Source organism: Spinacia oleracea, chromosome 1, assembly GCF_020520425.1.
Source record: "Spinacia oleracea cultivar Varoflay chromosome 1, BTI_SOV_V1, whole genome shotgun sequence".
Taxonomy (NCBI): domain Eukaryota; kingdom Viridiplantae; phylum Streptophyta; class Magnoliopsida; order Caryophyllales; family Amaranthaceae; genus Spinacia; species Spinacia oleracea.
The window spans coordinates 77,686,480-77,701,027 of record NC_079487.1 but is presented as its reverse complement, the minus strand read 5'-3'; the positions used below and the strand labels follow the sequence as shown (position 1 = coordinate 77,701,027).

At 36.9% G+C, this 14,548-nt stretch overlaps 3 protein-coding genes across 3 annotated transcripts; 2 read left to right on the top strand and 1 right to left on the bottom strand.

Annotated features, from left to right (window-relative positions):
- The first annotated feature begins 6,496 nt into the window (after positions 1-6,496).
- On the top strand, positions 6,497-9,042 carry LOC130465456 (uncharacterized). Its single transcript, XM_056834220.1, has 4 exons — positions 6,497-6,912; positions 7,524-7,623; positions 7,725-8,762; positions 8,851-9,042. The coding sequence occupies exons 3-4, from the start codon at positions 8,160-8,162 to the stop codon at positions 9,040-9,042; spliced, it is 795 nt and encodes a 264-aa protein (XP_056690198.1). The 5' UTR covers positions 6,497-6,912; positions 7,524-7,623; positions 7,725-8,159.
- LOC130465861 (uncharacterized) lies at positions 9,016-11,664 on the top strand. Its single transcript, XM_056834686.1, has 9 exons — positions 9,016-9,170; positions 9,298-9,804; positions 9,900-10,015; positions 10,135-10,327; positions 10,427-10,516; positions 10,624-10,776; positions 10,853-10,956; positions 11,042-11,120; positions 11,216-11,664. Exons 1-9 carry the CDS (start codon positions 9,078-9,080, stop codon positions 11,327-11,329), a joined length of 1,449 nt encoding a protein of 482 aa, XP_056690664.1. The 5' UTR covers positions 9,016-9,077; the 3' UTR covers positions 11,330-11,664.
- A 568-nt stretch (positions 11,665-12,232) lies between these two features.
- LOC130465967 (uncharacterized) lies at positions 12,233-12,966 on the bottom strand. The gene is made up of 4 exons (XM_056834736.1): positions 12,831-12,966; positions 12,639-12,745; positions 12,483-12,555; positions 12,233-12,417 (listed from the first exon to the last, which is right to left on the bottom strand). The coding sequence occupies exons 1-4, from the start codon at positions 12,885-12,887 to the stop codon at positions 12,316-12,318; spliced, it is 339 nt and encodes a 112-aa protein (XP_056690714.1). The 5' UTR covers positions 12,888-12,966; the 3' UTR covers positions 12,233-12,315.
- Between the last annotated feature and the right edge of the window lie 1,582 nt (positions 12,967-14,548).

Below are 14,548 nucleotides of genomic sequence, written 5' to 3'. Positions count from 1 at the left end.
TGTCAGACCGCAATGCCTAATTGATTCTCTACTTCACTCTGAAATTCCTTGAATTTGTCAAAGGATTCAGACTTATGCTTCATTAGGTAGACATAACCATATCTACTGAAGTCATCAGTGAAAGTGATAAAGTAGCTGAAACCACCTCTAGCATTTGTACTCATTGGTCCACTTACATCTGTATGGATTAAGCCCAATAGTTCAGTTTCTCTTTCTCCAACTTTAGAGAAAGGTTGCTTTGTCATTTTGCCAAGTAAACATGATTCGCACTTACCATAATCCTCTAAGTCAAATGGTTCTAGAATTTCTTCCTTTTGAAGTCTTTCTATGCGTTTCAAGTTAATATGGCCTAATTGACAATGCCACAGATAGGTGAGATCTGAATCATCCTTTTTGGCCTTTTTGGTACTTATCTTATAAACTTGTTTGTCGTGATCTAATAAATAAAGTCCATTGACTAATCTAGCAGATCCATAAAACATCACTTTAAAATAAAACGAACAACTATTGTCTTTTATTAAAAAGGAAAATCCCTTAGCATCTAAGCAAGAAACAGAAATGATGTTTTTAGTAAGACTTGGAACATGGAAACAGTCTTCCAGTTCCAAAACTAGCCCAGTGGGCAATGACAAATAATAAGTTCCTACAGCTAATGCAGCAATGCGTGCTCCATTTCCGACTCGTAGGTCGACTTCACCCTTGCTTAACCTTCTACTTATTCTTAGTCCCTGTGAATTGGAACATAAGTGTGAGCCACAACCTGTATCTAATACCCAAGAAATTGAATTAGCAAGTATACAGTCTATAACGAAAATACCTGAAGATGGAACGACTGTTCCGTTCTTCTGATCTTCCTTAAGCTTCAAGAAATCTCTCTTCCAATGCCCCTTCTTCTTGCAGTAGAAGCATTCAGATTCAGAAGTGGGTTGGTTCACCTTCTTCTTTTCATATTTTGTACCGCCTGGTTGCTTAGTCTGGCTGGCCTTGTTGCCACCTTTCGTAGCATTCCTCTTCTTACCAGATTTCTTGAACTTGCCCCCACGCACCATAAGCACATCTTGCTTATCACTTTTGAGCGTCTTTCCAGCGGTCTTCAGCATACCGTGAAGCTCAGTGAGCGTTTTGTCCAGACTATTCATACTGTAGTTCAGCTTGAACTGATCATACCCGCTATGAAGAGAATGGAGGATGGTGTCTACAGCCATTTCCTGAGAGAATTGTTGATCCAGCCGACTCATATTCTCAATGAGTCCAATCATTTTGAGAACATGCGGACTTACGGGCTCGCCTTTCTTAAGCTTGGTCTCAAGAATTTGCCTATGAGTCTCGAATCGTTCGACTCGAGCCAGATCTTGGAACATGTTCTTTAACTCACTGATGATCGTGAAAGCATCTGAGTTGATGAACGTTTTCTGTAGATCTGCACTCATGGTTGCAAGCATTAGACATTTCACATCCTTGTTGGCATCAATCCAACGATTGAGAGCTGCCTGAGTAACAATCCTCATGCGGCTTCGGGCATCGCCTCTTCCAGGACATACTCCTTTTCTTCCTGCATAAGAACTACTTGCAAGTTCCTTTCCCGTTCAAGGAAGTTTTTCCCGTTCAACTTCTCCTTTTCGAGAATTGATCGGATGTTGAATGAATTGTTGTTTTCCATAGTTAAAACTACAATTGAAAAAGAATAAACAAATAAATAATCATTCACAGTTTCTCTTAATAAACTTTAAATTCTAGCAAACATGCATAATTTATCATTTATTAAGCATTTTATTCGAGTTATGTGTTCTGGCCGGTGTGAATAAAATGATTCCAAGATCCTTAAATCATTGAAGAATTAAGCACATTATGTATTTGGACTCAATTCTAAAATATTTTAGGTAAGCAAAGCCTTTGCTAATAGTCTAGAAACTACTCTTGGTTGATAGGTACGTCTAAGAACTTATTAGGTAAACCTATCGAATTTTCCACGACATAAAAGGACTCCTTACTTATATCGTTGAGTTTCACCAAAACTAACATGTACTCACAATTATTTGTGTACCTTACCCCTTTAGAATCAATAAGTAACACCTCGCTATGGCGGAAAACTATTACTAAGATTGATGTAAAGGTTATCCAAGTAAGTGTTATTTTGGCATGGCACCTTTTAATTCAATTTTTAAGTTTGGAACTTAAGGCTCTTACTATGTTGGTTAGATTTTAAGTGAACTAAAATCCTTAATCATACAACATAATCAAGTCATAATCTCATGCATAATTAAGACATATTTAAAGCAATAAATAACTTAAAACATGCATAAGAAATAAATGTGATCTAGTATGGCTCGACTTCATCTTGAAGCTTCAACTTCAAAGTCCGTCTTGAAAATGGATTGGAAACTCCGTCTTGAATTTCACCATGGGAGGCGCCATTTTCTTCAAATAGGATAAGCTATAATTAAACTAATTACAACTATTTGATGGTACGCAGACCATATTTAAAAGCAATAAAATTTGGTACTTTAGACCAATATTACATTCAAATTAATGGTACGCAGACCATATTTTCTATCCTATTTGGGCCATACTAGTCACTTTTCAATAACCTGCAAAACAGTACATATACAATATATACCATTCACCTATTCATTATCATGAATGGCCCACATAGCTGGTTAGTAGAACATGTTATGCATCACATAAATATTTGCAGCAATTAATCAAGGGCACCAATAATCTACCATTCACTCCTTATTAATTCTAATCAAGTTGTTTAACCTTAAAGGAATGTAGACCTAATCAAGAGTTTATGACTAAAATGCTCCCACTTAAACCAATAAATTCCCATGCTTTACTAATTTCGGAAACATACAAATTTAATTAAAATTTAAAGCTAATATAAACTTATAATTGAATCCATTTAATTTATTTTCAGTTGAATTAAAATAAATTTAAATTAATTCAAGGTTTTAATTTTAGTAAAATAATTACTATAAATTAAATTTATAATAATTAGATTATTCAAAATTAAATTTCGAGAAAACAATTTAAATTACGAATTTTAAAATTAATTAAAAAACGTTTCCGAACTGAAAATTTAAAATTAAAATTAAAACGCATCAATCGTAACAAGACGAGGCACTTGGGCTTGCGCCCAAGCCCCGTCGAGTGCACGAGGCAGCATCGCCCCTCGACTGATCGTACAGCACCACGCAAGCAGGCCACACGCAACGCAGCAAGCCCAGGTCACGCTGCGCGCAGCCTGCCTCACTCGACGCGTCTACTTGCTTCGCTGGGCGCGGCAGCTGCTCGCCTGGCTTGCGCCAATGCCCATCGCCCTCGCCCCTCGCCCACGCTGCACACAGCACTCGACACAAGGGCAACGTGCTGCCTTGTGCTCGTGTGCCATGGCCCTTTGCTCGTTGCATTGTAGCGCATGGGCGACGAGCTCCCTTGCTCGTCGTCGCATGCCCGCACTATACAACACGCCTTAAGGGTAACACGTAGCGTCCATTGCTTTGTGCGTGCAAGTTTTATGAGCGAATTTCATAAAAATTAAAACTTTTAGTTCAAAATTAATGACAAATTAATAAATCATATTAATTTCATAATTTTAGGGCGAAAAATCGAAAATTTATTAATCTATTAATTTCCGATTATCATGGATTCAAGTCTAGGTCACAGAAATTTAAAATTTATCATAAATTAACAATTTTTATGGTGGTTTTTAATCATGGATACCTAATTAAATCGTTAATTAATTATGAAAATCAAATCAATTCTAAATTATTCGAATTTCAACAAATTAATTACAATTACAAATTAGGTTGTATAATTAACAAGCTTAGGCATTCAAATTTGTTAAACATATACAGTAGGTCAATCAAAAATTCAAGATTTAACAACAAGAATCGCAAATATTCAATTTAACATCTTAAAATTACAAACTTTTGCGTTCCAAAAACTAAAGCCTCCGAAAAGTCATAGTTAGGCTTCGAATTTGGGAATTCTGGGTTCGGCCGAAAAATAATAATTTTGTCAAAATTTTAGAATGCCTTTTACATGCGGAATTGACACAAAAATCACTCGATTTCGTTGAGTAACGAAGAAACTGCCGAAAAACTGCGTACATATAATTAAATAAACGCAATTTGCAATTAATTAACCATTACGAAAATTAATCACCCCTTTTAATTATTTACAACTTTGTAAAATTTTACCATGTTAAGCAATTATTATGGAATTAATTAGAGGCTCATGATACCACTGTAAGGTTATGATACATATAAACGAATATAAATCATGCGGAAAACCATAAATGCCAGGATTCCAAATTAATTGCCACATAACAATTAGCATAATTTAGGATGCATACTCTTTGTAGCGTGCCCTCCCTTGCTGCGCCCGAACCGAACAAGAACAAGTCTTTAGGACTCCAAGTGTCGTCCCTCCGTAGAAAGTCCACAGCACGTCCGGATCCGCCTTAAGATTGACCAACTAGAATCGCCCTTAAGTTACTAAAATATTCGGTTATTTGTGGCCAAGAGTGTGGCTGAATTTTTGCTCAAATTCTTACCTTTGAATACTTCAAACTCGTTATAAATTATGAGCCTTGATCTCATATTTATAGGCCATGGAATAAGTAATCGAATCCTACTAGGATACGAATTAATTAAATTAGAATCCTAGTTGAACCTTTATTTAATTAATTTATCTTTTAGGATTAGGAATTTAATCATTAAACGAATCCTATACGCTTTAGGTTTCGTATGTGAACACAAACACACACGCAAGCACAGCAGCCCACGAGGGGCGCCATGCGCGCGCGCTCACAGCCCGAGCAACGTAGCCCACTTGCCTCAAAGCCCACGACAGTCGCAGCCTTGGGCGCACGTTGGGCCTGCCTTGCGGTGGGCCTGGCGCAGCCTTGGGCTTGCGTGTTGTGGCGCGCGTTTCCCTTGCTGGATGTGGGTCTGGCTTCGTGCTAGGCCTTCGTGTAGCAAGCTCCTCCGATGCTAATTCGTACGACGCGCTTCCGATTAATTTCCCGATTTCGGAATTCATTTCCGATACGAACAATATTTAACATTTCTGATTCCGGAATTAATTTCCGTCTCGAACAAATATTTAATATTTCCGTTTCCGGAATTATTTTCCGATTCCAAAAATATTTCTGATTCTGACAATATTTCCGTTTCCGGCAATATTTCCGATTCCGGCAATATTTCTATTTCCGATAATATTTTCCGATTAGCATCATGTTTCCGTTTCCGGCAACATTTATGACTTGGATAATATTTATATTTCCGATACGATCCATATTTCCATTTCCGGCAATATAATCGTTTCCGGAGTATTCATTTTGTTTGCCTTTGACGATCTTAGCTCCCACTGAAACCAAGATCCGTCGATTCCGAATATGTATTAGATAGAGTATTTAATGCCATTAAATACTTGATCCGCTTACGTACTATTGTGTGACCCTAGGGGTTCAGTCAAGAGTAAGTTGTGGATTAATATCATTAATCCACTTGAACTGAAGCGGCCTCTAGCTAGGCATTCAGTTCACTTGATCTCACTGAATTATTAACTTGTATAATTAATACAGAACCGCATTTATTAGACTTATCATTAAATGCATACTTGGACCAAGGGAATTATTTCCTTCAACCGCTACATCACCACCGTAATTTCCCCCAACCCGTCGCCGCACCACCAGTCCACAACCATCGTAATGTCGCTCAACTGTTCAACTTCCAAACTTGTCATTTTCATAGCAACCCTTCATCTATTTTATTCAATTACATTTAATAATTTGTTGTTTTTATTTGAATTATGAATTCTTGTGGTTGTTGCGGTGATCTTGAAACATTTTTTCCATGGTGTTTACTGGTAGTAGTAAACTGAGATGAGGAAACAGGATTTGGGCGAACTTACCAAATGAATAAAACAAATTTGCTCATTTTTGCAAATGAGTAAAATAAATTTGCTCATTTGTGAAAATGAGTAAAAAAAATTCTCATTTGTGCAAATGAGTAAAAAAAATTGCTCATTTTGTGAAAGATGAGCACTTTTTTTTTTACAAATTTATTCACTCACCTCATTGTTCGAGCTAGCTTCTTCATCCATGTCAAATGAGCGACATCACCATGATCTCTACTTCATTATTGTTGATTTAAAACTAAGTACGAAGTATAAAAATTTGATTTGGTGCAATTGTAATATATAGTTTTTAACTTTTTATGTTCCTATTTCATTTAACATACGGAGTACATTATATTTTGATTTCAATAAAAGAAGATCAAAGCTCGTCTTCCTAATGAAATTCGATTAGCTACAACAATTAATACGGAGTAATACTTTTAGAATCGATCAACTTAACAAAAATCAAACTCGGTTTTGTATTAATCGATCAACAATTAATACAGAGTTGTACATTTTGGTAAAGTTGAGGAGAGAGAGTGGGGAAGGAGAGAGAGAGAGGAGATAATTTAGGTGGTAGGTAGGGAGGAAGTCTTGCTCCATAATGGCTTGTGTCCAATCTGGACACAAGTGGGGGCATTATGGTATTTTCACCGTAAAAAGAGAGAGGCCCACTTGGAAATAACGGACTCCGTTATTCATTGCTGGCAAAAATTTCAGATTTCAAAATTTTTGAATTTGAGGTATTTAATACTCACATTGTCTCTCTCCTCCTTGTTATTCTCTCTCCTCCTTCAAAGCAGTCCTTCTTCCTCGTGCTCCTCCTGCAGTGAAGACGAGCAAGAAATTCAGATTTCGGGAATTTTGGGCAAAAAATTCACACCTCCATTTTCAAGACGAGCTAAAAAATTCACACCTCCATTTTCAAGACGAGCTAGGATTGTTCGTTAATTTGGTGAATTCGTGAAAAGCAATTGCGCTGGAGGAAGAATTATTTGTCATCAAGAGGTAAAACCCTAAAACCCAAATCGAAAATTTAAAAAGTTATTGTATTTAGGCTTATTGGAGGGTTTAGGGTTGTAATCCTAATTGTTAAAGTCGTCTAATTTTAAGAATTTCTGGGTTTCAGTTAGTTAGGGTTTCTGGTTTAATTGCTGCATGTTTTAGTTCGTTTATTAATAATCGTTTTTTAATATTTGTTTAGGGTTTTGTAGGCTGTTGGTGGAATTAGGAGTATGAATAATGGTTGTTTTGTAACTGGGTTTTGATATTTGAACAAATTTGGTATATTTGATGTCGCCTAAATTTTGGAAATTTGTTAAAAATAGTGTTGATAATATGGAGAATAGTACTTAAAATATAGAATTATTTTTAAAAAGGATCATAATTTTATATTGATCCTAAAATGGTACTGAAAGTGTTTGACAGTTTGGTATCGCAAATGAGATTTGGATTGGTAGATTTGTACCAAACTGGGTCTAATTACTGGTCTAATTATGTGTGGATGTTTATATGTGTGCATTTTAAAAGTAATTGCAGTGTGAAGTTTTGGAATGTTGTGAATTTCTTGTGTTTAGTTTACGTTGTTATTGTAGTCATTAAGTTTTATAATTTTTTAGGAAAATGGGTAAACGTAATGCTCCACTTCCAAAGGAGAAAAAAACAGAGGAAGACGTTGTTAAGAGAAAGGGCGTGTCTACAAGGGCAGGAGCACGAACGGTAATTAAGAATGCTATTGTATTAAATAGAAGAATCCAATTCTAATCCAATTCTATTTTTAATATTCAGACATAAGTAAACTTGTTGTGTTGTGTGTGTAGAGAACAACTGCATGTGGACTAAAGGCAGTGGAAGGTTCTTCCAGTGGAAAGAAGAGAAAAGTCTATGATGCGGAGATTAGTGGAGAGGAGGAGCCACGTACAGAGAGCAACGATGACGAGGACGTCGTTAGTATTCATAACTTAACCACTACTATTAGACCGATGGTTTGTTGAATTGTTAACTACCTATTTCATGGATATCTATTTTGTGATTGAAAATTAATCAGAACAAATGTTTATGATCAATTCTTACATGGTTTTGATTTAGTGGGCATTGTTGTATGCATCTTAGTTGAGTGTAGGTGCTCAGGTGAAGAAATCGGAGACTGTTGTGTCCACCAGGCTGAGGAAAGGCATGCATGAGAATGATAGGATTGAGGTGTTTTCAAAGTTGGTGTCACTATTGGATGACAGTCGAAGGGATTTAGTTAGAAAATGGGGTTTGGAGCCCTCCTCACCGTGAAACTGCGCAACCTGTCCCCAGAATTTGCCTACTGGTTAGTGACCAGGGTAGATGGTGCTAATGGGGTGTTTTATGGTGGGGGCGATATGGAATTCAGCCTGGATCCCATCCAATTTAACTGTGTTTTGGGGCTGCCTATGGGTACTCAGCCTGTACCATCTCTTAATGGAAACCTAGACACACGCCATAGGAATATAGCAGACCATATTGTTCAGATGTTTGGGGATAGTGGTGGGGTTTCTGTTCAGAAAGCTTGGGAATTTGCAGTTGGGATGAGGGATGGACAGGGTAAGGCGGTGGCTACTATTGTCCCAATTGTAACAAGAGAGGAGGAATTTGAATTTAGAATAGCCTTTATGATTGTTATACTGGAGCTGGTGTTGTGCCCAAGCACAGACGGGTTTACCTTGGCGGGAAGGTTGTTACCTGCCGCATCGGTAGCACCGGAGTCAAATTCATATGATTGGTGCACGTTCTGTTTAGAGTGGCTAAAGATATGGTGCAAAATGTTTGCACATCAGTTTGATCAGCATGGAGTTGTTTCTGGATTGGGGGGCTGCAGCCTATTTTTGACGGTTGGTATAACTGAAAATATTTTTATTTATTGTGTATAATTTTGCAAAGCTCTTATTTGATTCTGAAGCAAGTTGGTTAATGTTGTAGGTGTTCTACCTGGACCACCTGAATGTTGTTCCTAGGCAATGGTGTGTTATGCCGAGGGTGGCTGTGTGGTCCCAATCTGATGTGGATGCCCTGATAGAGGCAGACAAGAAAGCTGGAGGTGACTATGGAAGAACTCAGATGAGATGGAATACCAAAAATTTCTGTTGTGTTAGTAGTGATTCAGCAGTATAATGATTCATTCATATATGGACTGATGTTTTATTTTGATGTTCCACAACCAGTCTGTTGATGTTGCTTACGGCGAGAGACACCATCCTCGATTGCCAAGAGATATGCGGGGTTCCTACATTGCAAAAGAGGTTTAATCTATTGTTTCTAATCCAATTTGGTTTAATTAGATTATTAGTTGATTAGTTTATAAGTTTCTGGCTTCTGTCCCGCGCGCGCACTAGATATTCTGATTGTGTGATTGAAATTTGTATATAGGTTCTGAATGTTTTAACAAGCCGATTTGAGAGAATCGAGGAGCAAATGCACAACCAAGGAGAGGTTTTAAGAAGTATGAAACTTGATTTGTCAAGAATAGTAGGGGTGAGGGAACAAGATAGTGGGTTGAAGGACACTCAAAGTGGAGGTACAAGTGGTGGTAGTGTGGGTGGTGTGGCTGTTTGCCCTGCTCTCGGAGGTACGCAGACAATGAGGCCGACCACAATTCCTACGGCCACTGCACAACAGTTTGGAGTTCCGTCGCCGGTGGGTTTTGCACCGGCCTTTGGTTCAGCTCGGGGTATTGGCACCCGAGGCTTTGGGTTCCCTCCTCCTTCCACTTCAGTCTCTCCAGTTTTGGTGAGTGATCCTATAACCCCTGGTCCTTCTTCTGCGGTTACCTCAGATGTTCTTGGATTTATGGCTCCCTCTTCCTCTGATTGTTCTGTCCCTACGAAATCTATGACCACGCTACAGACTGAAGTACAATCTCCTGCTCAGAAGCCGGTACATTTTCTTACACTACTGTGAATGAACAATCCAAGATATACTTATCTTAGATAATTTTAATGTTGGGTTATATACATATCCAAATTGCACAGGTAATCACCACTGAAATTTTAAAGGGAGTTTCACCTCTTAGGAGCTCCCGGAAGAGTCGTACTGATATGGAGAAGGAATTGGTTGCTTTCATCAAGGAGTGCCAGGGAAATAGCAAGTAAATGTCAAACTTTTTAGTAAATTATGATTATTAATGTATTTGTATTTTGTTAATGTTTACAAGTTTTAACTTGGAATACGACAGTTGATTATCCTTCAATTGATCAATATATGCAGGGATGAAGGACCAGAGTTGATTGAGTTCGATGGTTTATGTCTAAGCAAATATCAGATGTATCGAATGGTAGCAATGGATGAGTATGCGGGGATAGAATACGTCAAAGTGGCTAGTAAGATGTATACTAGCAGGTGGAAGGCAGAATTGGGTGCCGGTAGAGGACGAAGTGTAATGCTTGAACCTGGTTTCGGGGTTAGTTTTCAGACGTATTTCTCATCTATGTTATCATGATCTGATAATTTTTTTGTAAACGTATCTTGAGGTAATTAGTACACCTTCTAATTGTGGCAGGTTAAGGTACAAACAAACGAACCCCCTCAGTCTCTTGTAGCCCCATTCGGTGCCCCCTTTGAAAACCTCGTCATTCGGGAAATGTTTGTGGTATGTGAGATAACATCACATTCTAAATTAAATACATTTGTGATAATTATTGGTAAATTTTTAATTTACCATTTAACTTATCGTATCTATTTTGCAATTCATGCCAGGTTGTAGTACCCGTGTTGCACATGTACTTCACACTTCCACCGCACACACGTTGGTATTGTGTTGCATTATCCATGAAGGATAAGCGGATTTGGGTCCTTGATCCTACATCAGACGAGCCTTTGTCTGAGCACGGTCGTCTGATTAGCCACATGGTAATGATTGTATCTAAAAACATTTAATAATTATCGCATACATTTCATACATATGATTGACTTGTTATTCTTGTAGTTCAAGTACTTGGACACCCTGTTTTACTCTAAAGACGAGTCATGGGTAAAGGATGGACTGAGTGGATGGGGGGTTGACCTTGTTTCTGTCCCACCAAGCGATGAGTAAGTAACCCAACGCAATCGCTTCGCGTAAATATAAGTTGGTTTGTTTATATAAGGATTATATGGTTTGATCACTGTAATGCAGTGTGTCAAGTTGTGTTGTAATGCTATCATGGATAAAGGACATAGTCCAACGCAACAAAATTTCTCCCACATTCCAACCGGTACGTTCATTTAGTTCCATGTGTTTAGTTGTGTGTGTTCTTGAAAACAATAGTCCTGTAGTAATGATATCATATTTATTTGCTATCATCATCAGGGTGCAATAGAGGATGCAAGGGTATCACTTGCTGTTGATGACATCTTGTGCGAGTTGAATGTGAGGAGACCTGAGGTGTACGACCTTATTTCTGGGAGGCAAGTCCGTGTGTAGACCGTGTTTACGTGCTTGAACTTAAGTTTTTGGATGTAATTTGGATGTATTTTGGATGTATTTCGGCAACTCTGTTGCATTTGAATTCTGGTACTTAGTTTGGAAGTTAGTTTGGAAGTTTGTGTGGAAGTTAGTTTATGACCAAACATTTGATGTTGTATGTTTATATTTCTACTGTGAACTAAGGGGTCTTTTGTTTTAAAGGAATCCAGGTAGAAATAAGATATTTATGCGCCAATTAAGATCCCTGATTTGTAGTTATGTATGAAATCAATCAGATAAATGAACACAAGTAGTGAAATGCACACAGGTAGTGAAATGCAGGTCAACTTTGGTATACGACATTTGTCAACTTTGGTATATGTCATTTGTCAACTTTGGTATGAGTATGACATTTGCCAACTTGGCTTTGGTACAGTTCATGTAGTCCTAAATTCAAGTTTGGTACAATGCATTTAACCAGAACTTTGACTTTGGTACGTTTTCATGTCGTAACACGATTTGGTACATTAAATGTAGCCAGAACATCGAATTTGGTACATTAGATGTACCAAGAACTTCGACTTCAAGTAAACCCATTATATTTGCTACACTTTTGGTGGTGATAATAAGATTTTAAAGTTGCCAAACTTCGTACACTTCTTATTTGGTACCACCACTTAGGCAAATAATAAAACACTTGACTTTCATTTGACCCACTTTTGGTGGTGATAATAAGATTTTAAAGTTGCCAAACTTCGTACACATAATAGGCAAATAATAAAACACTTACAAAGAAAAGAGTTAAGTAAACGATAATAATCCAAAATCAACTAACAAGACCCTTAGATATAAATTATCCGCATAGCAGTAAAGTGAATTATCCAAAAGCAGCAGTAAACATTACCACCAAAAAATCCGACACAAATCTTAAACATTAGATAATCCGGCTAATAAACAGTTTCCAAGAGTTACATAATATTACTACGAGAATCATCAGATGCCTTTCAAGTACAGGTGATTGCTGACAATGCTTCATCCTTTGCTTCATTAAATTCCGAGAGAAAGTCTTCCATTAGTAGCGCTTTTCGAGCCACAACAATATTTTCCTACAACGATGAATGAATGGTAATAAGGAGCAATATATATGAGGGCTAAATACAAAGCCACTTACCATTCCATATCTTGATACGATACGAGCGGCCGATGACTTTATCCATCCCAACATTAGTACGCCGCAGCTATGACTGCAAGAAAACTAGTTGTGATTAAACGGGGGAATAAATTTTAAATGACACACAGAATGATTTAAATCCTCTGGTTCACATACTTGTCGGTGTTGTTCATAAGCTCGACTAGTTGTCTTCCCCAACTACCCATTGTGCCTAGTTCCCACTGGGGGTCATGGACATTTAACATCGTGTCGATGGCCGGGATCTGTGATGTAAAGCATTCACATCAACCCCAGAAATTGTAGTTTGTAAATGACAATCGGCGTAAAAACTTTGGAAGCAAAACATACCATATTTTTCAGAATAGACTTATGCTTCTCTTCGGGGTTGGGGTACATAGTATCCATGAACCATATGGTCTTCTCCTTCAACTCAAATGCAGCACACCACCAATGGTCATCGTCCAATACAGGAACAAAAATCTGATTCCATCATATTACCACATGAATTATTAGTTATTTGTTTATTCAGAGAACATGTGAAAGGAGAATGTTAAAACTAGGAAAAATACCACACAAATCTGGGATGCAGTTGTAATACCCTAATATTTTATGATTTTATAAAATATGTTTATATCTAGAATGAGGTTATATTTATTTTTTAAGTGAGCTTTTCTAAACTAAATGATGCATTTCTAAACTAAATGATGCATTTCTATTTTTATTAAGTTATAAAACTTTTTTTTGTCTTTAATAGGACCCTTATATACAAAAAAATATAAATACAGTTTAAACCCTAACTATTTCTAATAAAGTAGTGATTAGCCGTCATTGTTATTTTTCCTTAGGTTTGTGCGTGAGTTTTCACTATTTCCTTTCTTCATCTTCTTCACAAATCATCAAATCATCCTTTTGCAGCACATGATCTAGCTCACACATGATTACTCAGGTCATGTATTTAATTTTCTTTATCAAACTCTAATGAATCACCACACAATCATGCGCGTCATATTATCATTGAGCATAAGCCGCACGTCGTACCTGATTATGTTACTCGTTCGCTTGAATTTTACTATTTGGTATTGTTATCCGGAAAGGTAATCACACAGGCCTAGTCTATTGAGTTATTCATATTTATTAATTATTATGTGTAATCACGCTTAATCTCTTCTAATTGTTCGTGTATATTATTAGTTGTAATCACGCGCACTTAGTCCCTTAAAGTTGTTTGTTTGTATTAGTTAGTTGTATTTCATGCAATTCAGTTATGTAGATGTTTGAGTGTTATAATTAATCTTTCATATATGTTCTTCCGTGATAATCATATAGTGTATTATGTATAGGTTGATGATATTTATAGTATGATTAGTAAATTTTGATATTGTTATTGGATGCGTGCAGTTTATTGTATTTCTTGGGTTCAAATAGTTTTTTTTCTTGCAACATCGATTAGTTGTTTACTATTATTGTCAATAAGGATTACTAATTTATTTGATGTTTTGCTGCTAGAGAATATATGAGTTAGTTACTAAGGATTAGTGTATTATTATTGAGGATGATTGAGGATCAAGAAATTAAAGTATCGGAAATGTATAATATTATAATATTGGGGACTTTGTGCCATTGCCGAAGAGTATAGTGTTTAATACAGAACGAGTATCGATCATATTGATCATATTATGAGAAGAAGATTGAGGATAACTGTCATATTCTTGGTTTGAGGCTCAATGTTATAAACCTTGGTCCTTGGCATATTGGTAAGGAGATGATAACCATTAGTAGAGGAGCAAGATACAATCTTTATTATTTTCTTAATATCCTCAAAGTGGGATTTGGTCCAAAAGTGGCCTTGACTCAGAGAGTCTTTTTAGTAGCTATTGAGAGTTTCAAGTTTTTATACTTGTTGGTTTATTATTCGAATTACCCATGTCCAAGGCTAAGTACGTATAGAACAACGAGCAAATACGGCACCTATTGGTTTTAGTATGTTTACTAGAGGAAAAGATCATATCAATATATTTGAGGTTCATATGAAGTAAAGATTTATAGTTTTCATAGAGTATTGAGTT